Below are 25,440 nucleotides of genomic sequence, written 5' to 3'. Positions count from 1 at the left end.
TCTCATTAACCCCTTATTATACATGAGAATGTCCTCTCTTCGTTCTCCTAGGACGAAACTGCAACCTAGGATCACCATCAGCACGGTACTCTTCATTATAAAAGCACCACCTTGGGAAAGAAAAACATTAGCAATTTGCACTATGCTTTGCTCAGTCAGTTTTTTTTAGACGTTTTCCGATCTCAGGAATCTTGTGTTTTAGTCTCTTTCCAATTTCAGGAATCTCGTGTTTTAGTCTCTTTCCAATTTCAGGAATCTCGTGTTTCTCCAAACTTAGATTGGCATCTGGAACCTTTCGCTTATCCGACTGACATCTCCATCTTTGCTGCCAGCACTGCAGCTGTCTCGATTCCATATTGCCCAACTCCTGAAATCAAAATACAAACAAATCAATTCTTATTAATGATTTGGGATTCGCCCTGCGGCTTGTACTCTGTACACTTTAAATTGATCAATATATATCGTAATTGATCTCGTTGCTTTATGGTTCTCATGAACTCTGTTTACTCTTTTTGGTAGATTGGAGTTAAACTTCACCCCCCTACCTCAGTACTATCCTCAGTACTTACCTGTTTAAAATATGCTCCCGCGGACTTCACCTCTGGAAGCTCTCACCTCATTGCAGCTCCTTCCACATCCCCCCCTATCTGTCCATGCGCGGCCGTCGCATGCACAGATTACGGACGCCACACCTGTTGCTGCTTTGCAGGTGAGCCTGCAATGCTCTTACTCATTATCGCATTTACTTATCTAGAACTTCATCGCGATACCAGCTCTGCTAAAAGTTCTGTGTGTTGTACCCTCTGATCAATGTTCGCCGTGCCACTACCTAAACTACAAAAAAAAATGGCTGCCTCCCTGTAGAAAGGAGCACTTAACACTTAAACTACACAGGGTACAGGGCTAAGCATACCAGCGTCACATGCCTGTATGCAGATCCCTGAATGCCCACGTGGTAGGTAGTCATATGGCAAACACCGTACTGATACACTGTCACTCTGTACATGGCAATTCTTTCATTTGTATAATTGCCCCATGAACTGCTGTCAGTTCTTGTTCTTTGTGCTACAATTGATAGGAGCTGGAAAAAACATCTTTGACCAATCAGTGGACGAAAAAAAACGCACAAAAAACAGCCCCAGCCCAGCATAGACCTCTTAGTCAAGCTCTGGCCCTGTCCACGACAAAAACCGGAAAAAATCGTTACCGCTCTGCAGCAGCGGCGACGGAAACCCGGATTGGTCAACTCCCTTTTTTCCAACTCCGGCACCCCCTTGCTGCACTGTTGGGAACTCATGCTGCAACACCCATTAAGGTGCCCCACTTACAGGAATAATCCCATAAGCAACTCAGTACAGACCCATTCCTGATCTGCGCCGTTCATTGTCTCCCTGCATCTAGCTGGGAAACATTTCCTATCCGTGACCATGCTAGTCTTACAGTAATAGCTCGGTGCACGTATTCTGGCATTCCTTTCCATGGACCCAGGGAAAAGCTTCTGGGGAAATACTTTGAGAACCGAGACACTCCGTAGAATGTCTCTGTATTTCTACCCCCCTCCCTTTCAGCTGTTCTGCCCGGAGCCGCGAGCACAGCCTGACGTGACGTGGATCCCCCAGCCCCTCCCCCCCCCTGCCATGACGTGTTGGAGCCATGACACTTGGGGGCGGGCCCTCTCCACTGCCGCCATTTTGAGTCCTGGGCTGCCAGCTAAAATGGCTGCTATCAATCTCCCGTAGCAACCACTTAATCCTATACACATTAGGAGAGAAACAAATTCACACAGAACAACATTTTATGCATAATTACACAGCATCGATACACAGTGCAGAGAAAAAAACAAACAAACAAAAAAAAAATCAGCATTTCGCCACATACATTCCTGGATGTCCGTAAAAACCTAAGGAGTAATCCTTTTTCCCAGCTGCAATTCTGAAGTCGTATCACCCCGGGACATGGGAACTCCCTCTCTACACAAATCATCTGCAGCTTATCTCAGCCATAACTCAGAACTACCAAAGCGCGCAGCATAACTCCAAACCACATCAACAGCTAGTACTTCTGAGACCAACATTTATCAGCCCTAGCTGACTAAACAACATTAAACATATGCAGACATTTAAAGCAGCTCTGACTGGAACGAGATAAGCTTGCTCCTCTCACTACACTTTTCCACTAGGCTCCTCTCTATCCCCTCTCCCTCCCCACCAGTACTAACAGACTGAAACACCGCTGGCTTATCTCCTGCTGCGGGGGATTCCCCCCCCCCCCCCCCCCCACACCTCTGGCCCATTTCCCAGATCTTTTCTGTAAAATGAAAGCAAAAGACAGACAAAAAAAGGGAACAAGAGGAAAAAAAGAGAGAAAAAAAACCCCAATCAACATCTGACCCGCGAAAAAAAACATGCCTGCGACAACTGTGGATGTAACCACATTCTAAACCGTATATTACCACTACGTAAGTATGCAACACAGGAACATTGAATCCTAAGAGAAAAATCAAAACACATAAACTCTGAAAACAGCACTGTGTATTTACAACGGAGTTGCTCCTATCCTCACCCCTCCCACCACGCACGGGAGAGATGAAAAGCCCGCAGCCCCCACACTGCAATTAACACAAAACACAGAACACATTATCCTCTCCTTGTACAATAAAGATAATGCAATATAACAACGTAAATCATACGTGCCTGATCTGCAGACTCTTCGCAATTCATCAGCATCCCGCAACTTTTTATCCCGCGAAACTTCTGTGGACTCCGGAACGTCAGGGGGCTCACCTTCCCCCACAGCGGATCGACCTCCAGCGGCAGTTGCGAGCAGCCGTAGCCTCGGAGGGTTCCTTCCGACCCAGGTTTAGGCTTGTAACTGTGTGCACATGCAGTTACAGTGTAACGTCCAAGAGTTTCGCCGCTGATTCCTCGAATTGCAGCGCCGTGTGCTTGGCTCCCGCACACACCCTACACCACTTATCAGTATCAGCTTGATAAGCTTTACAGTCCGCGTCTATTCCGCTTGTTTTGCTGTGGAATATCTTTAAAACTTCTTCGGCCCCCGGCCCCTGTCTGCTTGTTTAGCTAGGCAGTGAAGGGCTTCAGCACCACTGTTAGAACCTGTTCTATATCACCTTGCTTCGACACCATTAACTTCTTACAGTTGCGTCTCACAGACTGTGAGATCACTTGACTCTCTACACAGCAAACAGGAGATAGACTTTCTCAGGCTTCTTCAAGGTTTACGTTATTTATTCCAGAAACAGAAATACAGATAACTACAGTTCATCATACCCTGGCAAAGCAGATTTCCATGTTGCGTTACAGCTGCGTGAGTACCTTCCTGCTGAAGGTACCCAGGTCTTCTTGTATCTACTCTATGTTACATCTAGACTACCTATGTACAGCATACATTATATCAGATTACAGAAAGGAAGAACATACTTAGAGGTCCCAGTCAGCCTTGCGAGCTAGGGCGAAAGTAAGAAGCAGAATGAGCTCTGATCGCCCCCCTCGGTTTTAATACCGACTAGGAAAGAGTTAAATGTGACATCATATTTGCCCTCCCCTAGACCAGACTATTGGTTGGGCCACCTCGTGGTGTCATAATACCCACCTACTCGATTAATAATCAATGAGGCATTTGACCCACATGCAGGAATGTGGATGTTTACAAAACATGGCTGATGTTTATTGTTCTAGTGGTGGTACATGCCCGGGTCAGGGAGACCTGCGGCCTTGTTCAGAGAACAGCTTCTTGGTATGTTCTAGTTCTGCTGACAGAACTGCAGATTTTCTCTCTAAGAGAAAATCCCCTTAAAGGGCAGGTCTGCTCATCAAGCCTTTTTGACTAACTCAGTCCAAATAACTGAGGCCTACTTAAATTATAACAATCCCCCCTAAAAAGGCTTGACCCGCAGATCCCAGCTTCTGAACCCACCCGTACCTGGTTTCTTTTCTTTGTTTCACTTTTCGATGTTCGTGCTCACACACCTTCTAGACCAGACTATTGGTTGGGCCACCTCGTGGTGTCATAATACCCACCTACTCGATTAATAATCAATGAGGCATTTGACCCACATGCAGGAATGTGGATGTTTACAAAACATGGCTGATGTTTATTGTTCTAGTGGTGGTACATGCCCGGGTCAGGGAGACCTGCGGCCTTGTTCAGAGAACAGCTTCTTGGTATGTTCTAGTTCTGCTGACAGAACTGCAGATTTTCTCTCTAAGAGAAAATCCCCTTAAAGGGCAGGTCTGCTTATCAAGCCTTTTTGACTAACTCAGTCCAAATAACTGAGGCCTACTTAAATTATAACAATTACAATTTGCTTTGACCTTCTAACGACCTGCTGCAGCACTGCTTGGGACTGTCACAGATACAGGGTGTATTCTCGCCCTGTTCCTTTCCTGGACTTCTGCAATCAGAGCAAGTTATGCAGTTTAAAGTAGATGCGTAGTTAGTGATGTGCATGTGTGATTTTTGCATTTGTTGCATGTTTTTGCATCAGATGATGTCCTTTTGATATACGGCGGTGTATCACTATTTTTATGGGGGCATAAGGGCTTGTTCACACCTAGGGCGTTTTCTGGGTTTCTTTAAGCACCGTCGATTTTGAAAATTGCCCTAAAAGTGCTTGTGCAATGATTCCCTATGAGAGTGTTCACATCTGCGCGTTTCGATTGCTTTCCACTGACCAAAGCGCTGCCTGTACCATTTTCTGAACATTTTGGCTTAATGGAGAGTATAGGGAAAGCGATAAGCGCTTGAAAAAGCGCTTTGAATAGTGATTCCCCAAGTGCTCTTAAGAATAAATACATTGGGCTTGATTCACAAAGCGGTGATAACTCAGTTATCACGCCTAAAAGACTTTATGCGTGATAACCTTTGCACCACTGAGTTATCACCGATTTGTGCTGCTCTTCGCGCGAAGCTATAGCGCGTACGCGCAAAGTCCCATAGGGCTTAACGGGAGCTTCGCGCGAAGCGCCGGGTGCTGCGCGCGCGCCTGCGCGCTTGCGCGCGGAACACTTTGCGCGCGGAAAATTCGCGCGAGTTTCTTCTTATCACGCCTAAACTGAGTTTAGGCGTGATAAAGGGCTTTTCACCAGCGTGCTAACTGTTAGCACCGCTTTGTGAATCAGGCCCATTATATTTATTATTTTCCAGGTCAAAGAGTTCACTTCCTGACTGACGTCAGGAAGTGAAAAAACGAATCGCTCTGCAAAAGCGCTTAGAAAAGCGCTTTACAAAAAATCGCTAAAGCTCAGATAAGAACCGGGAGGTGCTACAAAAAGTCACGTACAAAAATGCAAGTGCTGGCAATTTATGATGTGAACAAGGGCTTAGGCTACATACACACTTCAGATAAAAGTCTTTGGAAAAGGCAAGATCACAGACCAATTTTACCTCATTCCATGTAGTATGAGAGCATACTCTAGACAGTCTGGTCTATTGAGCTGAACTCCCCATCAGATAAAAATCTTTGCAAGATGCTGTACACAAAGATGCTGTACACATGGAACAGATCAGTATCTGCAAAAGATCAGTTCCTGCAAGAGATCTGTTCTTGCAAAATGCATTCATAGTCTATGATATCTGCAGATCCTCATACACACCTTGTTTAACCACTTCAGGACTCAGCCTTTACCCCCCCTAAGGACCAGCACTGATTTCGCTGATCTGTGCTGGGTGGGCTCTACAGCCCCCAGCACAGATCAAATACCAGGCAGAGCGACCAGATCTCCCCCCTTTTTTCCATACTAGGGGGATGCTGAGGGGGTCTGATCGCTCCTGCCTGCGTGTGGCTGGCAGGGGGGGCACCTCAAAGCCCCCTCCACCGCAGGATTCCCCCTCTCCCTCCCTGCCCCGGAGATCGGAGGCTGCACAGGAACGGATCTGTCCTGTGCAGCCTCTAACAGGCTCCTGCCTGTCATGTGACAGCGATCCCTGGCCGCTGATTGGCCGGGAATCACTGATCTAGTACAACGCTGCTACTGTTAGCAGCGTTGTACAAATGTAAACAAAGCAGATTATTTCTGCTTGTGTTTACATTTAGCCTGCGAGCCGCGATCGGCGGCCTGCAGGCTATTCACGGAGCCCCCCGCCGTGAATTGACAGGAAGCAGCCGCTCGCGCGAGCGGCTGTTTCCTGTTTAATTAGCCGGCGACGCAGATGTGCGTCGCTGGTCCTGCAGCTGCCACTTTGCCGACGCGCGTTATGAGTGCGCGGTCGGCAAGTGGTTAACAGACATTCATCTGCATATCTGACAATCATCTGCAGATCTGAAGATCCATCCTGGTGGATCTGATCTGCAGTTGATTGTCCATTAAACAAGGTATGTATGAGGATCTGCAGATATCATAGACTATGAATGCATTTTGCAGGAACGGATCTTTTGCAGGAACAGATCTTTTGCAGATACTGATCTGTTGAATGTGTACAGCATCTTTGTGTACAGCATCTTGCAAAGATTTTTATCTGATGGGGAGTTCAGCTCAATAGACTAGACTGTGTAGAGTATGGCTCTCATACTACATGGAAGGGGATAAAATTGGTCTGTTATCTTGCCTTTTCCAAAGCCTTTTAACTCAAATGTGTATGTAGCCTTAGGGTGATTTTCGATGGTTGAATAACAATTCTTCATTAAATTTTGATACCTGTTTTAGTACACACACACTCTCTCACCTTGCAGCGCTGGGTCCCCGGTTCGAATCCCAGCTAGGTCAACATCTGCAAGGAGTTTGTATGCTCTCCCAGTGTTTGCGTGGGTTTCCTCCAGGCACTCCATCCACATCCCAAAAACATACAGATAGGTTATTTGGCTTCCCCCTAAAATTGGCCCTAGACTGATACATGCACAACACTATACAAACATAGACATATGACTATGGTAGGGACTAGATTCTGAGCCCCTCTGAGGGACAGTTCGTGACAAAACATGTCAATATACTCTGTACAGAGCTGTGTAATATGTTGGCACTATATAAATACTCAAATAAATAAATAAAATAAAAAAATGTTCATGTGGTGGCACCCCCTGATACATGGGGTAACCAATACAATTCAATTTCCCAGTGCTCCTTTTTTCTTTGCTGTACATAATATTCCTTCACCGCTGACATTGCCTCTTAATACAAATGCAAACCGGTTTGTCTTCTCAAAGCACGTAGAAAGTATTTTTGCTCTTCCATCTCTCATTAATTTATACCTGTGGCGTTGTTTTTTCTTCTTACACATTTTGGGATTGTTATTTCATGGGAATGATTGTTGACATATAGTTATTGAAAAGAACAGCAGTGGTAGATGTCATTTATTAGTATTTAGTATTTATATAGCGCCAACATCACTGAGGGCTTGAACTCACTAGAGCGCTTTTTGTGCGTTTAGGGATTGCTTTCAATTGCTAGCTATTTCCCTAAATGCTCTGCCAATGTAAATGGATCGGACAGATTCTGCTAGACCGATTGCGATTAGGCAAAATCGTAATCACAGGACATGCAGCATTTTGGGAACTTTCCATTCTAATGTATTGTATAGGAGCAGGGAAATTGCTCCCAAAACGCTACTACAAATCGCTAGCAATTACGGCTTGTAGTGGGTCCCATGCCTAACTGTCCCTCAAATAAACTCACTCTAAAGGCGCATACACACGCTGTATTTCCACACACGATGGGTCCGCCAGTCCCTCCCGCTGTGCGGACGTTCAGCCAACAGTAGCATGTGTGTACACGCTGTCGGCGGACTGATAAGGCTGTTTCTGAACGATCCGCTGAGTGACTGGAGGAAACCCACACTCAGGAAAAACGTACAAACTCCATGCAGATAGTCCATAAGTAGAAACACACAGAGGTCGGCACCAAATGCGCTGGGGGGCTTATACAGTGATGATGGGTACTCCTGTGGTGTGCTCTCAAACATCAATACTTTCCAGTGAAGTAGCAGAGAAGCAGACGAGGCACCATCCACAACGGTTAGAGTATTTATTCATCCTGGTGCTGGTGGATGAATAAATACTGGCTTGGATTAACACCAGGGACCCAGCACTGCAAGAGTGCTATTCACTACACCACTGTGCTCCCCGATTTAAGGCCTATAAGCACTTTAAATTTGCATAAAGCTTACTTGAGACAAGTATGTCCTTGTATCAGAGAAAGTTTGTACGTTAGAAATGTTTGCACACCGTATACCTTTAAAGCTGGTTCAATCAGGAAGCAGGTGAAAGTCAATTTTCTTCACTGCATTATGCATCGCATTTTGTACCCTTAAGGAGACTTGGACCGGTGTAAACGCAGCCAACGCTGGATGCTACAGATATCATTAAAGATGAGGCGATGGGATCTACTGCGACTATTACACGAACGCCAATTGCCGTCACTGTCTTTAAAGAGACTGTAACAACATTTTCAGCCTTATTTATTCTATCCTTTAAGTTCCTAAACCTGTTCTAATGTGGTCTGGATTACTGTAGTCTTTTCTAGTTGCACTGTCTCTGTAATAGATCTAATCTTCTTTTCTTTGTCAAGCTTTGTCGACCAGGAAGGAATGGGCTGCCTCTGTTGTTATGAATACATGTTATGAATACATGTTATGCACACCCCCTCCAGGCTCTGTGAGCTTTGTTTATTCTTCACAGACACCTTTCCCTGCTCTCAGGCCCAGTGCACACCAAAAACCTCTAGCAGATCCGCAAAACGCTAGAGGTTTTTGAAGCAGATTTCTGAGAGTGATTCTAGGCATGTTTAGAGAGGTTTTCTAAACATGCCTAGCGTTTTTTGGAGCGTTGTTGTGTAGCAGATTTCAAATATTGTTACAGTAAGGCCCCGTTCACATCTAAAATCGATTAACGCGGAAAAATCACTGGACAAGCGGCGGTTTTGGCGCGATCGTGATTAACGGTGCTATGCATGCTAATCGCGATTGCTAAACGCTAATCGCCGGCAAACCGCTGCATGTAACACGTTTGCGGTTATTGCTAACTGCAAACGCGGCAGTGAGAACACTGCCGTGTGTTACATGCATTTTTAAGAAAACCGCTAGCGGTTTGCCTTGATCGGGAAAAGTGTGAATGGGCCCTAAAGCTGTTACTAAATAGCTTCTGTAACAAAAACGCCTGGAAAACCGCTCTGATGTAGCGTTTTTCAGAGCTGTTTTCCACTTTTCTATACTTTAACATTGAAGCAGAAACGCCTCAGAAATCTAAAAAATGCTGCAGCCCCCGAGTTTGCATTTGTGGAAAAAACGAACTGCTCTGGTGTGCACAAGCCCATTCACTTTCATTAGCCAAGCGGTTTTCCCCCTGCAAGGTTTTTAAAAACGCTCCATAACCGCTCTGGTGTGCACCAGCCCCCAGTTTCAGCATGTCTGCATAGATATGTATGTGTATATACACACACACACATACATACACACATATTAGTGTATGTGTGTGTATATCTATATATTTACACATACATTACTTCCTGGTTAGCAGCCATGTTTTTAGTTTGTAAACACTGCCTAAAACTGGCGATTAAGAGCCAGGATCACGGCGGGGAGGGATCCAGGAGATCACAGTGACTCGTTTGGTATGTTTTTTTATTGTACAAATCAGACAGTACAGATCCTCTTTAAAAACCACTTCCATCCATTTACTTTTAAACAACACTTTCCACAGTCACCAAAACAGTCATGTTTACTGCCCATGCGAACTAGCACCATTGTATAGCAGATAAGGAAAAAAGAACAGGTCCTAAACCTTTTATCTGGATATCTTGTGACCGCACCAGTGCCCCTGGACCAGAGGGTCCTGCCTTCATTCATCTTATTAGCTTTTCAGTGGTGCTATGCTGGTAGTAAACACCTCTAAGGGCTGGTGCACACCAAAAACCGCAAGCAGATCCGCAAAACGCTAGCGTTTTTTGAACCGCTTAGTGTCATTTTGATAGCGCGGTTTTGGGGCGTTTTGGGGGCGTTTTGCGTTTTTTGCGTGCGTTTTTGCAAGCGTTTTTGGAAGCGTTTTGCATTTTTCAGGAAAAGAGGTAGAAAGACCTTAAACAAAGGGTTAAAGTGCGATATATTGATGACACATGTGAAGCACATTGAGCAATTGAAGTAAAAAACCCAATATAAAAAGGGTGGGGTCCTTAACAACATTGTGGGTTAGTTCAGGAGAGGTGACACTGTGGTTTGGAGAGAAGAGTGACTTGTTTTTGAAAATGTTTCCTGATGTGCTGTTATTGCTCTGTGTAGCAGCATATATGAGACGTAGGCCAAGGACAAGGAGATACTGGGTGCATCCCATGCTACAAGAGCGGCGCCGGAAGGGTCAATTTAGGACCCTATATAGAGATTTGAGGCACCATCCAGAAAAGTTTTTGGGCTACACCCGCATGTCTGTGTCCAGGTAAGAATACTTGTCACTTATTTTTATCATGGGGCTAAGTATTTTGGGGAGGAATGAAATTGGAAGCACTTTTTGGCCCTTAGTTAACTGTGTTTGATTGTAAACAGGAAAACAACACAATAATCAATCCGGTGTATACATAAGCTAACCAAATAACTGTGATACTTGATCCTGGTGTGTTATGTAGTCAATGCCTAATGCCTCCATCTAATTTTTCTATAGGAGTAACTACTATATTATATATCCATAGTTTACCCAAAACATTTGTAGTATATTATGACCTTACATACTCCTGGTGCATACTTCATTAAGTATATGGCAACAATCAGCATATGGGACACAGTAATGAAGCAATGTTTGAACAAAATCTTTCGTTTTAATGTTTTGTTCTTCTGTGCAAAGAATATTTTGGACAAGTGTTGTCCATACTTTGCTTTCAGCAGCAAAAGTAATATGTCACAAATGAAAAATGTTTCTGCAACAAACAACAGTAGATCTAAAGATAAGCATGCTCTTTTTTCCTAGTTTTGATGGCCTTTTAGCCAAACTGAAGGATGCCCTTCGCCGACAAGACACTAACTTTCGCCTAGCAATCACACCAACTGAGCGACTCCTCATAACATTGAGGTAATGTAAACTAAGATCCAAATCTGAGCATTGAACAATAAAATAAAATGTAAAACTACAAAAAACTAGTCATGTTGTGATAGCAAATCACACATACTACCAGGGCCCTGATTGTAAGCATGTGTACCTGATTCAGCATTTGTATGAGGCTGGCTGTGCGATGTTAAATCAGTGTACACTGTAGAGTCACTGTGCATAGATGATGTTTGAAATCGCATACCTTGATCAGGGCGCTGAGGTGGAGGCATAGAGTAATGAGGCTGTTGACCATATGGCATGTTATGCATATGCATTGGTGGGTAGTGGGGTGGGTCATAAATGCGTTGCATATGGTAAGAGAGTTGTGGGTGTGCATTATATTGTTGGCTGGAAGCAGGCAGGTGTGGTTGCTGCAAGTAGTTGTGCACATTGTCATCTGCACGGCTCTCAGGTAGTAAGAATCTCCCCAGGGTCTCAGAGATGGCATGTCTGGCTGCCCATTGCTTATCAGGAGGCACTTTTTGTAATAGTGGCACCAAACTTAAAAGATACTGTGTGCATGGCTCTTTAAGTTGTTTCATTTCATCCTCTCGCTTCTCCATATGATCAACAGCCTTTTCTATTGAACTAATCAGCTTCTGGTCGTATTCAGCCCTGCTCATACCTCTTCCTATTCTCCTGCCTTGTGTAGCTACCCTCACACCTCTACTAGACCTGACAGTTGTGCGTGTCCGACTACTCGCTGGGCTGTGTGGTGTGTGATCTGGGGTAGTAGAGTCACTGTCTTCCAGTGTAGCAGTGTCAACATCCTGTGTAGTGTCTTCTTCAACTTCCACATCACTGGTGGTGGTAGGTGGCACCTCTACATCGTCCTCCTCAGGATCTGGTGGTAGGCTATCTTCAGTCCTTTGGAAAGGGGAAAGCACAACTTTAGTTCATGGAATAGTGACCATGGATGTCACAGCAAATATATGGGCACAATGCGATGCATCTTTCATTGCAAAACAATAGCAGTAGCCTGTCTATTTTTCCCATTATTTGTGTACATAGCTTTTAGGCACAGCCCCTGAGCAAGCATAGAGCAAAACTGGCCTGAGTAAACTAGCACTGATTTTGGTAGATGTGTGTTACAGATGTGTGATGCAGACACTACTGCAGCCAAACATATAACCAGCACTGTCAGGCAACTGTTATGTTGGGTAACAAACAGTCCACATTCCTGTCATGTAATAATCATTTTAAACTGGACCTATGCCATCCTTACATTAAGCTACGTCCCCCAATATATTTGGTAGAGTGATGGCAGATTATGCGTTCCACACTACTAAATTGCATTGTGGGCCTACTCCTTCCTTCACTGTTCTATTGGCGAAGTTGACAAACATTGCAATAGGTGAATCTTTTACGCCATACTTACTCAGCCGGTTCATGATGTTTTCTTAGAAATTCTAATATGCCACAATATTTATATTTTGTTCGCTGCGAACTTCCAGACCCACTTTTGGATTCATGGTATTGCTTTTCAATCTCCTTTTTGTAACTGTCTCTGACCGACTTCCATCTTGTCCGCAGGAGGGCAACTAGGAATAAAAATAAACATACATGTTATTTCTTTTCTTTTGCAGATTTCTGGCAACAGGGCATTCATATGCAGCACTTCACTACCAATTCCTCATGGGAAGAAGTACAATCCGATACTTAGTTTTGGACACCTGCAAATTGATCTGGAAAGTACTTCAACCGGAATTTATGCCAACTCCTGACGTACCTATGTGGGAGGCTAACATGCAGCTTTTTTGGGAGAAACATGATTTCCCTAACTGCCTTGGAGCAGTGGATGGGAAACATGTCAGGCTGGTTATGCCTGCATTCACTGGCAGTCTCTATTACAATTATAAAAAATTCTTTTCACTAGTGCTCATGGCTGTTGTGGATCCTAATTTGAAATTTATCTATGTGGATGTTGGGGCTTACGTAAGTTCCCATGATTCCTCAGTCTTCCAGCACAGTCGATTTGGCGTGAAGCTTCGCACAGGCCAGATGACTTTACCACCACCACGCCCCTGGCCTGACACTGTAGAACCACCTTACCCCTGTGTGTTTGTGGCTGATAAGGCCTTTGCACTGTCTGAGCATGTTATGAGACCGTATGCACAGAGAGATATGACTCATAAGAAAGTAGTCTTTAATAACCGCCTGCCCAAGCCAGACAAGTAGTAGAATGTGCTTTTGGAATTCTGGCAAACAAATGGCGCATTTATCACACTGCTATAAAAATGCAACCAAAGTATGCTATAATAGTGGTGAAGGCAACATGTATTTTGCATAATTATGTGAGAACACTAGATAGCATGACCATAGAGGAGGAAGAGGGGGATCTTTCAAACAGTGCTCTTGTCACTTTACCACCAGCTACTTTACGTGGTCCCATTTCTGCCATTCACAACAGAGACAAATTAGCTGATTATTTTGTGCCATAACTGTAAGAACTAAAAAACCTGCAGGCTGCTATTTACTTACATGACGAGATCAGTATTATTGTGCAAATAAACATTCTTGAAACCGTGTTGTATGTCTATATCATTCATGACACTCTAAAGTGGCAAATAGCGCCCTAATAATACATGTGAGTACATACACACACATGTACCTGCTGTTTATAAGGAGAGATGGCTATAGAGAGAACAGCTTTGCCAGAGACCTGTGATAATGAAATTTCTAATTGTTTAATTACTCATTTAGTGGAGGGGTGATGATATATTGTCTGCAAAGTGCTGCATGAAATCAATAAAATACAACAATTCTGTACACATATACTTACTCTTAGAATCCTTGCCCTTTTGGCTCAAAGTATTCCATTTTTCTCCAAGAAAATCTTTTGCAATGTTGCTCCAGATTTCATGAGCCCTTTGGTGGTCTTTATATCCAGGCAAAGACTTGTCATAAAGTTCTGGGCTGTTTTCAATCTTAATTATCAGGTTTTCTGTGGTAAACCACTTTGCTGCCATCAGAGCCGGATTAAGGCTAAATGGGGCCCTAAGCAAAGTAACTGATTTGGGCCCCCCCATCATGTCGTAATAGAATCAGAAGATGCAGCTGCACAGCAATATGTCGCACACACCGGGCAGCCGAGCTACTGGTTGCTATGGGCAACAGCACGCTTTCCTCTGTGGGTGCACAATGCAGGGAAAAGCAGCGGCAAAATGCAGAGTGAGAGATGAATGGCTGGGACATTTGCACTCAGGGGCTGGGGCACCCCTGTGAAGAGGGCGCCAGATATCACAGCAGCAGCACTTTCCCCCTGCATCTCCAGCCTGGCAATAGCAGAAAGCTCTGGACACCGCCAAACCGGAAGCCGTTCCCCAGACAGAATTACATAACCACTCTCACCACCGAACAACCAATTTCCTCCCAAACTAGACAGCCACCATGCAGCCTCCATCCCAGTGAATACGATAGTCCAGCAGAGAAGGCAGCCGCAGTGGGGGAGAATGACAGCACCAGATGAATCACATTCACCTATTGCGATCCAAGCAATAGCGGTCCCGTCATCCGGAGCCCATCTGTCTCCTCTAGAGTGCTGCCGCTCTGTTACTACTACTATTACTACTTCCTACTTTATGTCTGATCTGAGAATCAGGAAGTTCAGAGCGAGCGGCTGCACTGTAGAAGAGACAGATGGGTTTCAGATGACGGGATCTCTATTGCTTGGATCATGGATAGGTGAGTGAGCGTTTGCCATCTGCTGCTATCATTCTTGCTGCAGCTGTGGTTCTCTGTGGGAAGGGAGGGTGGAGTGGGCAGCGGCAGAGCGCACAGTAGCAGGAGGGGGACCTAGGAGGAGAGCCTGGCTCTGAAGACAATCAGCAGCGCACGGCAACATTTGACAAGACAAGACAAATAACATTTATATCGCGCTTTTCTCCTGGTGGACTCAAAGCGCCAGAGCTGCAGCACTAGGACGCGCCCTATAGGCAGTAGCAGTGTTAGAGAGACTTGCCTACGGTCTCCTACTGAATAGGTGCTGGCTTACTGAACAGGCAGAGCTGAGATTCGAACCCTGGTCTCCTGTGTCAGCGGCAGAGCCCTTAAAGGGACTCCAAGCAGTGCCTGTGGATATGCCTTTAAGCATACCCACAACTAATTCATTACATCCTCACACCTACCAGCATGATGTTTGTAATTATATCCCCCTGAGTTCCTTATATTTAATTGCATTGTGCTGAATCGAGCTGCCAACTTTGGAGAAAAGTCGTCCTGTGGCCGTGATTTCGATCGTGAAAATATCAAAAACTAAAAGACATAGAGCAGCCGTTTATATATCACTGGAAAGAGGAGAAAAAGAGCTTTAAAATGATATGCATCTTTCCATAGTTACTGCACTGCTCAGAGTCCCTTTAACCATTATACCATCCAGCCACCGCTGACTTTGGAGAAAAGTCGTCCTGTGGCCGCGATTTCGATCACGAAAATATCGAAAACTAAAAGACATAGAGCAGCTGTTTATATATCATTGGAAAGAGGAGAAAGAGAGCTTTAAAATGATATGAATCTTTCCATAGTTACTGCACTGCTCAGAGTCCCTTTAACCATTATATCATCCAGCCACCGCTGACTTTGGAGAAAAGTCGTCCTGTGGCCGCGATTTCAATCGCGAAAATATCGAAAACTAAAAGGCATAGAGCAGCTGTTTATATATCATTAGAAAGAGGAGAAAGAGAGCTTTAAAATGATATGAATCTTTCCATAACTACTGCACTGCTCAGAGTCCCTTTAACCATTATACCATCCAGCCACCGCTGACAGGATGGCAAGGGCTGGTTTATGTGCTAATGGGGCCCCTTTGACTCTGAATGGGGCCCCAAGCGACTGCTTTTGTTGCCTGGTCGGTAATCCGGCCCTGGCTGCCATCTTCCTCCTGCGCAGTCTAAAATCCCTCATGCAAATCTGCCACACAGGAAGCACACTTTGACCTGGAAGTGCGCATTCTTGAAAAAAACGCATCCGCATCAAAATCCGCTTGATCAAGCGGTTTTACAGGCGTTTTGCGTTTTTCCTATACTTAACATTGGAGGCAGAAACGCATCCGAAATCCAAAAAATGCCTCACCCAGGCATTTTTCGTTTCTGCAAAACGCCTGCCGCTCTGGTGTGCACCACCCCATTGAGATACATTGACCAAGCAGATCCGCAGCCGCAAGCGGATCTGAAAACGCCCAAAAAGCCGCTCGGTGTGCACCAGCCCTAAATGAGCATTGCATAGTGGTAATCCAAACTCTTTGCTTACACCTCTCTGAGGCCCCATTCTCACTTACATAATGCAAAACGTTTTGCAGGAGTGATTTTTCCGCAATTTAATGCGGAAAAATCACTGAACACTGCGGCGATTTTGGCGCGATCGCGTTTAGCGCTTCTATAGCACTGAAACGCGATCGTCTGGAAATCGTCTGAAAATGGTGCAGGCGACGCGTTTGCGTTTTTTGCCCGTTTTTGGGCGATTTGCAGCGATTAGCACAAATCGCCCAAGTAAGAACGAGCCCATAGGGTTTTATTACACTAGCACTTTTAAAAAGCGCTAGTGTTTGAGCGTTTTGCCAAAATCGCAGCAAAACACTCTAGTGTGAATGGGGCCTGACATTTCAGCTTTCTTTGGTAGGTTTTGGGGCATCCTTATCAATAGAGCGCTTGGGGCTCAGTGTAAAACTCGCACTGGGGCCCCAAGCTCCTTAGTGGTGCCACAGCCCATTTCAATGCCTGTCCTCAGGGCCGGCCTCTGATATGAGCGACCGGAGCGGTCGCTCAGGGCGCCAGCTCTCAAGGGCGCATGCGCGCTGTCGCCCCTTGCTGCCCCGCTGCCTCTCCCTGCGTCCTCTCCGTCTGTAATTAGAGCAGGACTACAAGAACATTGTCGCCAATATCCACAAATGTTGACAATCGGCGGCCATTTTCTTGTAGCCCTGCTCTAACTACAGATGGAGCGGTGGCGGGGAGAGAAGAGTGAAGTCGGCGCTGGAGCGTGGAAGTCAAGTACACTGGGGCATACTACCTACATTGAGGGCATACTACCTACACTGGGAGCATACTACCTACACTGGGGACATTCTACCTATACTGGGAGCATACTATCTACACTGGGGGCATACTACCTACATTGGGGGCATACTACCTACACTGGGGCATACTAGTACCTACACTTGGGGCATACTACCTAAACTGGGGGCATACTACCTACACTGAGGGCATTCTACCTATACTGGGGGCATACTATCTACATTGGGGCATTCTACCTACACTGGGGACATACTACCTACACTGGGGGCAACTATGCTACTACACTGGGGGCAACTATGCTACTACACTTGGGGCAACTATACTACCTACACTGGGGGCAGCTATGCTACCTATATGGGACAACTACTACACTACCTACACTGGGGGCAACTATGCTACCTATATGGGGACAACTATGCTACTATACACTGGGGGCAACTATACTTACTAGCTACAAATACTGGGGCAACTATACTACCTATACTGAGGGCTACTATACTAGCTACCTTCACTGTGGCAACTATACTACCTATGCTTCGCTACCTACACATGAGATCCTATACTGAGGGCACCTATACCTGGCTACCTACCTATACTGAGTCTGAGGGCATTTTTTGGGGAGGGAAGCACCACAGCTATAACGAGCGTTGCACATTGTTGGTGCTATATATGGGCCTGTGTGCGTATGTGTGTACGCGCGCAAAGAGGATGGGGGGCACCAAATTCCGGTTTCGCTCAGGGTGCAGTGAAACCTAAGGCCGGTGTTCCAACGAGATAACCTACACCTCGAAGATTGTTGGAGCACCGGCCCTGCCTGTCCTTACTGTGAGTTTGAAATCCGGACTGTATATTGCCTACTACAGAACAAGTGACCAAAACAGCTCTGGCATGTCATGGGACTCAGCTGCCTTCCTGACAGCAACCGCGTTTGTTACTACTAGCAGTGGCACCAGGCATGTGACAGCAGGCATACGCTGAGGCGAAGCCTCTCCCACCATTGTGATAAGACCACACCTGCGGGAAACGTCACATAATGTATTGTCAGTCAGGCGGCCGAAGCAGCTGGCCGAAGTGGGAGAAGATAAGTCACAATCGTATAAAGTCATAAACACAGAGGATAATTATGAAAAATGGCAAGATAGACATCGGCTTCTGTCACGGAACAGCGTGAAATACAACAGACTCCCAGTAGGGAGCCGCCTCATCAGCGTCCTGGGGCAGCTCTGTCATCTCAGATATATACTAGTCCCAGCAGAAGGCGGAGCTCTCCCTCCCTTTAGGCGGCGCTATCTTGACGTAGGAAATGAACCGGCTGACTCAGGTAGCGGAGGAGGCCCTCTGAGCTGTTCCTGTCCCTGTCCCGGGCTTTCCCTGCGCTGTGATTGTACTTTATCCAGTTCTGTGGCAGTCTGTCTGTTCCTGCAGAAATGTCCGGCCTGCAGCTCAACTTCTCGCTGCTGAAGGAGCCGCTGGGCTTCATCAAAGTGTTGGAGTGGGTGAGTAATGAGGGGAGCTGGGCCTGTGCTGCGGATATGGGGGAGGGAGGTGTCACTCGCTCCTCTACCTGAGGGGACATGGTCACGGGGTCCTGTGTGCGGGGGAGGCACATGATCGGCACTGCAATGGCTGCCGCTACACGTGTGCCATTCTGCCTCCACAGGCGGCATGGGAGAGCTGCGCCGCACGCGTCTTCCCCGTCAGCCTGCAACCGGGAACAGGCCGACAAGTAACTATGTGCGACGCAGCGTATGTGGTGCACCCGGCGGCTGACAGGAGCTATTCTAGGGGGTGTGATATCGGTGTGTGCTGGGCCATGTGTCTCCTCTGATCAGTGCTGTACTCTCGGCGCAGGGCTCTGAGGGCTGAGACTTCTCGTAATTCTTTTCGTGGCTGGGATGGGCGCTGGCTGCTCCTTATTCGCCCAGTCTGGGTGGAGCTGCTGTCACAGGGTCACGAGGTGGGCTTGTCCTGCACATCAGACTTACTGTTCACACTGGCTTTTATAATTAAACCATCTCCAAAGTGATCCAAGCAGCTGAGGAATTTCTCACTGCTTCTTGCACAGCAGAAGGTAAACACTTCTGGATTCCAGGAGACCATATGCTAATAAAGTTTCCCTTCCATAAACTAATCAATATGGCTGGCTCTGCATTCATTATATTTTCTTTACTGTCAAAGACTACGCAATGTGCATGCTAAACATTCTTTCATTTATAAAGAACCAACATAGTGTGCCATGATGGACGTATGGCTTTTTTCAACCAAAATAACTATGTAACTATGTTATTCAATGTATTGGCATGGTATGGTGTGGCGTTTACAAATGTAAACCTTTAGGAAACCAGAGCTGATCAAAGATAAGTTTTACACATTCCTGGCGCTTCTTCCAGCCCCATGCGCTCGGATCGCTCCCAAGCTGCTGTCCCCAGCCTCTGCAGCTCCGGTACCGGGTCACGTAACTTTAGCCAGTCGTGGCAGTTCTGCGCAAGAGAAGTGCGCAGCCTTCTCCAGCTCCGGTACCGGGTCCTGTAACTTTGGCCAGTCTGACCTAAGAGAAGTGTGCGCTTTACGTATTTCTCCAGCAGCCACTGGAGATATGCGTAGAGGGCGCACTTCTCTTGCGAGAATGGCCGTGACTGGCTGAAGTTACGGGACCCGGTACCGGAGCTGGAGAAGGCTGTGCACTTCTCTTGCGCAGAATGGCCGCAACTGGCTGAAGTTACGAGACCTGGTACTGGAGGAGGAGCCTGTGGTTCTTAAACGAAGCCAAATTGCAGCAGTTGTAACACCACGTGTGTCAAGCTCTGACACATGGTGGTGTTACCTGGCGGCAGTGTATTTCATTTCATAGTGTATTTATGTCCTTTTTCACGCATGCCTGTGCACACAAAAGTTAAGAAACATCTACAGATCTCATACACACCTTGATTAAAGGATACCAGAGCTGAAGCACATGAAATTGTGGGTGTAGGCATGGAGAACTGTCCTGATGCCCACTGCTCTCCCCCGTCCTCCTTTCTGACTCTCTGCTGTTTCACTGTGCCTGTGCTGGCCTGACTGTGCGCGCCCTACAGCGTGCAGCTGATCAGACGCAGTGATTCCCAACTCTGGCCAGGGCTGTGGAGTCGGAGTCGGGCAATTTTGGGTGCCCGGAGTCGGGAAAAAATGCACCGACTCAGACTCCTAATGAATTTGTAACTGTAATTAAAATAGAAAATATGATAAAATGTTCTATTTCTCAAATAATAGTCATTAAAAATGTGTGTGTGTGTGTGTGTGTGTGTGTGTGTGTGTGTGTGTGTGTGTGTGTGTGTGTGTGTGTGTGTGTGTGTGTGTGTGTGTGTGTGTGTATGTATGTATGTATGTATGTATGTATACACGTACACACATACACACATACACACATACACACATACACACATACACACATACACACATACACACATACACACATACACACATACACACATACACACATACACACACATACACACACACACACACATACACACATACATACACACATACACACATATACACACACATACATACACACATACACACATACACACACATACACACACACATACACACATACACACATACACACACATACACACATACACACACATACACACACACATACACACACATACATACACACACACATACACACACACATACACACACACATACACACACACATACACACACACATATACACACATACACACACACATACACATACACACACACACATACACACACACACACACATACACACACACATACACACACACATACACACACACATACATACACATACACATACACATACACATACACACACACACATACACATATATACACAAATATACACATACAGTAATAGCTGTGCTTAGTCCACAAAAATGAAATTAACCAATCAAAATTAGTTACTTGTGCTGCTTCAATAAAGCAGTCCCCGTATTTTTAAAGTCAGATATACACATCTGATTGTGGCTGTATATATGATGTGTACACAGGAATCTCTTATGTATACGAAATAACATCTATGCTGTAAGTATAAAGCCTGATGTGTAGCTGTGTCACTAATAGAGATGGTCAATGAGATGGAAATAATTCTGCATTGATGCTGATTTATGCAAATGTATGCACTCCCTTTGCTGATGAAATCAAATAATTTGATCTGTTGTTAAAATTTGGTTTGGTGACTACAAATTAAAGGGTAACTGAGACGGATGAAAAGTAAATTTATGTACATACCTGGGGCTTCCTCCAGTCCCCTTCAGGCTAATCAGTCCCTCGCTGTCCTCCACCACCCGGATCTTCTGCTATGAGTCCTGGTAATTCAGCCAGTCAGCGCTGTCCGGCCGCATGCCGCTCCCACAGCCAGGAACATTCTGCACCTGCGCAATAGTGCTGCACAGGTGTAGTATGCTCCCGGCGGCGGAGTGTGTGCATGCGCACTACGCCCGACTGGCTCAAGTACCTGGACTCATAGCAGAAGATCCAGGTGGTGGAGGAGGACAACGAGGGACTGATTATCCTAAAGGCGGCTGGAGGAAGCCCCAGGTATGTATAAAACTTTAATTTCATCTCTTAGGTTTACTTTGCTACACAGTAGTACTATACTCTACATATGCACTCCCCACAGAGCTGCAGGGAATCCACTGAAAATGCTGTGCACATTGAACACAGAGGTGTTGTCTGTCACCCATAAACCTTGTTCAGATTGTGCATGAAGAATGTGTAATAGAGGAAGAATCTCCTCATTTCCCTGCAGAGTACCTGCACATCATTCTTACATGTACCCACACTTACATTGCCTAGGGCCTGATAGATGTTCTTTGTTCCGGTTTGTACCTTTTACAAGTACTCTTACCAAGGACTAGTTTTAGTCTAAAGGGAATAAATATAGTAGTCTACATATCCTTCTCACTTCAGTTGTCTTGTAAAATTCCTAAGCGTTGACAGTTAAGAGACGAATTTCATGTTACATACTTTTAAATAACAAAATTGTAATATGCAAATTAGGAGTCGGAGTAGGTGGAATCCTAAACTGAGGAGTCGGAGTCGGTGGATTTTTGGACCGACTCCACAGCCCTGACTCTGGCAACCTGGCATTGGGTGCTGGAGGGCATTTAAAAGCAGCCGAGGGCCAGAAAGAACGAGGGGAGCGGTGGACATCAGGACCGCTCACCATACATGGCTGCTCCCCCTTTTTCTCATGTGCTTCGGCTCTGGTATCCTTTAAAGAACAATTGTCAGCAGATCAGATCCAGCGGGATGGATCTGAAAGATTGAGACAAATATCTTTCATTGCTATCTTTGGAAGTCTTTTGTGACCCCCTTTTTTTTTTTTTACAAAGATTATCTTTGATCTTTCATTTTCCAAAGACTTTTGTCTTGTGTGTACTCAGCTTTAGCATTCAAAAATTGGTCAGTGATTGCCCAATTATGATTGAAAGTGTGCACTTGGCTTTTAAGGCCATGTCTACTTGCCACTTAATAGCACATTAAGAGGGAAAAGAGGCGCCCTGGGTGTATAAAAGCTTCTAAAAACAGTTTGAAAACGTTAACGAAGGTATCTTACCTCAATGACGAAGCCTTTGTAAACTACAAAAGATTTTTATTTAGCACAGGCAACGCGTTTTGTGGGTCAGAGCCCGCTTCCTCGGGCCAATAACAGTGCCTGTCCTGTGTCACGCAGGGAGTTGGAATCGGAATCAGAAATGTTTATTTCGCCAAGCATGACTAGGTCATGCCCGGAATTACTTTTGGCACAATACATATAGCTCAGGGAGAGACATAGATGGAAAGAGACATAAATAGATAGCAGCGACAGCAAGGTATCAAGTACACATTACAACATTCCAATATAAACAATATAATATGCATCGCAGTCCCCAGTGTGACCTGAGATGCCTGGCAGTTAGTCTTATGGGCCGGATGGTCCGGTCAGCTGATCAGCCGTAGCGTAGCCGGCCCGCAGTCCGTTGGGGCCTGAATTGACGGTAGTATGTGGAGAGAATTTAGGAGGTTGACCGCTGAGGGGAAGAAAGAATTCCTGTGTCTCGGGGTTTTTGTGGAGGTGGCCCGTAGCCTCCGGCCCAATGGCAGCATGCTGAAGTAGCGGTGGCCTGGGTGTGAGGGATCGTTGGCGATCCTCAGCGCCCTGGATTTCAGCCTTTTGTTGTGTATTAGGACAAGTGAAGGGAGGGGGCACCCAATGATCCTCTCCGCTGACCTGATGACCCTCTGTAGTATGTCCTTGTCGCTGGTGGTGGCGCCGGCATACCAGACCAGGATGGAAAAGCAAAGGATCGACTCGATGGTGGCAGAGTAGAAGCTGGTCAGAATTACTTGAGTCATGCCGAAATTCCTCAGCTGACGGAGGAAGTAAAGTCTCTGCTGGGCTTTCCGTTGGGTGGCAGTGATGTTGGGCTTCCAGCTTAGGTCACTGGAGATTGTTGTACCCAGGAGCCGGGTACAGGGCACCCTGGCTACCTCAGTGCCTTCAATATAAATTGGAGGTGGGGTGTGAGCAGACTTCCTGAAGTCAATAATTAGTTCAACTGTTTTTGCAGTGTTAAGCACCAGCCTGTTCTCCTTGCTCCAGTTGCATATTCTCTCCACCTGCTGACGGTACTCCTGTACATTATACTTGGTGACAAGGCCAATGATGGTGGTGTCGTCAGCGAACTTGAGGACCTTGACAGAGTCTGCCTCAGATCTGCAACTGTTCGTGTAGAGGGAGAACAGCAGTTGTGGCAGGACGCAGCCTTGAGGAGCACCTGTGTTCGTGGTTGCAGCTTGGGAGTAGATATCGCCCAGTCTGACAACTTGGGACCTGTTGGTGAGAAAGTCCGTGATCCAGAGTTGTAGGCTTGGGTGGACTTAAAGTGCAGCCAGGTCCCGTTGGAGAATGCGTGGGCAGATGGTATTGAAGGCCGAGCTGAAGTCCAAGAGTAGTATCCTAGCGTACGTGTCTGGCCTGTCAAGGTGGTGGTTGATGAGTTCCAGACAGATGTTGATTGCATCATCGGTGGACCTGTTTGTCCTGTAGGCAAACTGGTAGGGGTCTAGGTGGGGCGAAGTGGAGAGCTTAAGGTGGGCTAGGACTGCCCGCTCCATGGTTTTCATGATGACGGACGTCAGGGCCACGGGCCTAAATTTGTTAAGTTCGGAGACCCCTTGTTTCTTGGGGACAGGTATGATGGTTGACCTCTTGAAGCATGTGGGGACCTTGCCTACCTCTAGTGACTTGGTGAATATGGCAGAGAGGATGGGAGCAAGTTGCCGACAGCAGGTTTTTAGGCAGGCTGGAGATACTCCGTCGGGCCGGAGGCTTTCCTGGCATTTAGTGTTGATAAGAGGCGCATGACCTCAGCCTCACTCACCACCGAGGGAGAGGGCAGGCTCCGGATGTTGTTTGCAGGGCACAGAGGAGGGGAGCCCGGTGCCAGGTTACCTTCCGATGTTACCTGGTTCTCGAACCTGCAGTAGAATCTGCTGAGTTCTTCTGCTAGTGTTAGCCTGGGGTTGGGGCTTGTAGTGAGTGGCGGCCTTCAGTCCCTTCCATACAGCTCGTGAGTTGTGTGAGCATAGGTTGATTCTTATTCTCTCAGCGTCCTCCTTTTTTGGCAGCTCTCAGCTCCCGATTAAGGCTAATTTCACACCAGGACGTTGCGTTAGAGGGGGCGTTAAGGTCGCATAACGTCCCCCTAACGGAACGCCTGGTGGTGCTGGATCTGGACGTCAGAGTGAGCCGCGTTGTGCAGCTCACTCTGGCATCAGTGATGCCGTGATGCGCACTCTTGTGCGCATGCGGCCGCTCCGGGAAGTAAACACTGCACGTCACAACGTGCAGTGCATATTAATTAGCCATGTGCCTGGCCGCTCTCCGCTCCTCCCCAACGTTACTGAGCATGTGCAAACAGTCTAACGCGGCTCTGCCGCGTCTAAAGTACTGCATGCAGTACGTTGCCTTGTGACGCAGCGTTACAATGTAACGCAACGTGGGCACTGTGAACAGCCCCATTGATTTTTCATTACTGTGCGGTGGGCTGCGTTACAGGCTGCTCTAACGTGCGCCTGTAACGTCCCACTGTGAAACCAGCCTAAGGTCATTTCTTGCCCTTCTGTAGTCCTCCTGGTTCCCGGACTTGTGTGCAGCCTCCCTGCGTCTCCGCAGTTGGCGTAGCTTGTTGGTGAACCACGGCTTGTTGTTCGGATACACCTTGAAGGATTTTGTTGGTACACACGAGTCCTCACAGAAACTGATGTATGAGGCAATGTTATCCGCCATTCGTCCAGGTTTGGCGTTTCTAGGGACTTCCAGTCGGTGCATTCAAAACAGGCTTGAAGTTTTAGTTTGGCCTCATCTGACCACACCTTGTT

The 25,440-nt window shown here is 46.4% G+C and overlaps 2 protein-coding genes across 2 annotated transcripts in view; one reads left to right on the top strand and one right to left on the bottom strand.

The window, feature by feature from the left end:
- Positions 1-10,808: 10,808 nt before the first annotated feature.
- On the bottom strand, positions 10,809-14,073 carry LOC137563602 (uncharacterized). The gene is made up of 3 exons (XM_068276274.1): positions 13,809-14,073; positions 12,405-12,567; positions 10,809-11,893 (listed from the first exon to the last, which is right to left on the bottom strand). Exons 1-3 carry the CDS (start codon positions 14,056-14,058, stop codon positions 11,074-11,076), a joined length of 1,233 nt encoding a protein of 410 aa, XP_068132375.1. The 5' UTR covers positions 14,059-14,073; the 3' UTR covers positions 10,809-11,073.
- Positions 14,074-18,080: 4,007 nt separating this feature from the next.
- SYPL1 (synaptophysin like 1) overlaps positions 18,081-25,440 on the top strand; it is a 50,907-nt gene continuing 43,547 nt past the window's right edge. The window contains exon 1 of the mRNA XM_068276273.1: positions 18,081-18,533. Coding sequence (XP_068132374.1) covers positions 18,465-18,533 — 69 coding nt within the window. The 5' untranslated portion in view covers positions 18,081-18,464. The remainder of the gene's footprint in view (positions 18,534-25,440) is intronic.

Source organism: Hyperolius riggenbachi, chromosome 3 (assembly GCF_040937935.1).
Source record: "Hyperolius riggenbachi isolate aHypRig1 chromosome 3, aHypRig1.pri, whole genome shotgun sequence".
In the NCBI taxonomy this organism is placed as follows: Eukaryota; Metazoa; Chordata; class Amphibia; order Anura; family Hyperoliidae; genus Hyperolius; species Hyperolius riggenbachi.
This window is presented reverse-complemented; position numbering and strand designations above follow the sequence as displayed.

What these genes read in the sequence shown, in the direction of transcription:
- LOC137563602 (XM_068276274.1), bottom strand. Translation starts at nt 14,058, where the DNA reads ATGATGGGGGGGCCCAAATCAGTTACTTTGCTTAGGGCCCCATTTAGC. An exon ending in AAAGGGCAAGGATTCTAAGA is followed by an intron (nt 12,568 to 13,808) that starts GTAAGTATATGT and finishes TTTTATTCCTAG; the next exon opens with TTGCCCTCCTGCGGACAAGA. An exon ending in AAACATCATGAACCGGCTGA is followed by an intron (nt 11,894 to 12,404) that starts GTAAGTATGGCG and finishes CCCTTTCCAAAG; the next exon opens with GACTGAAGATAGCCTACCAC.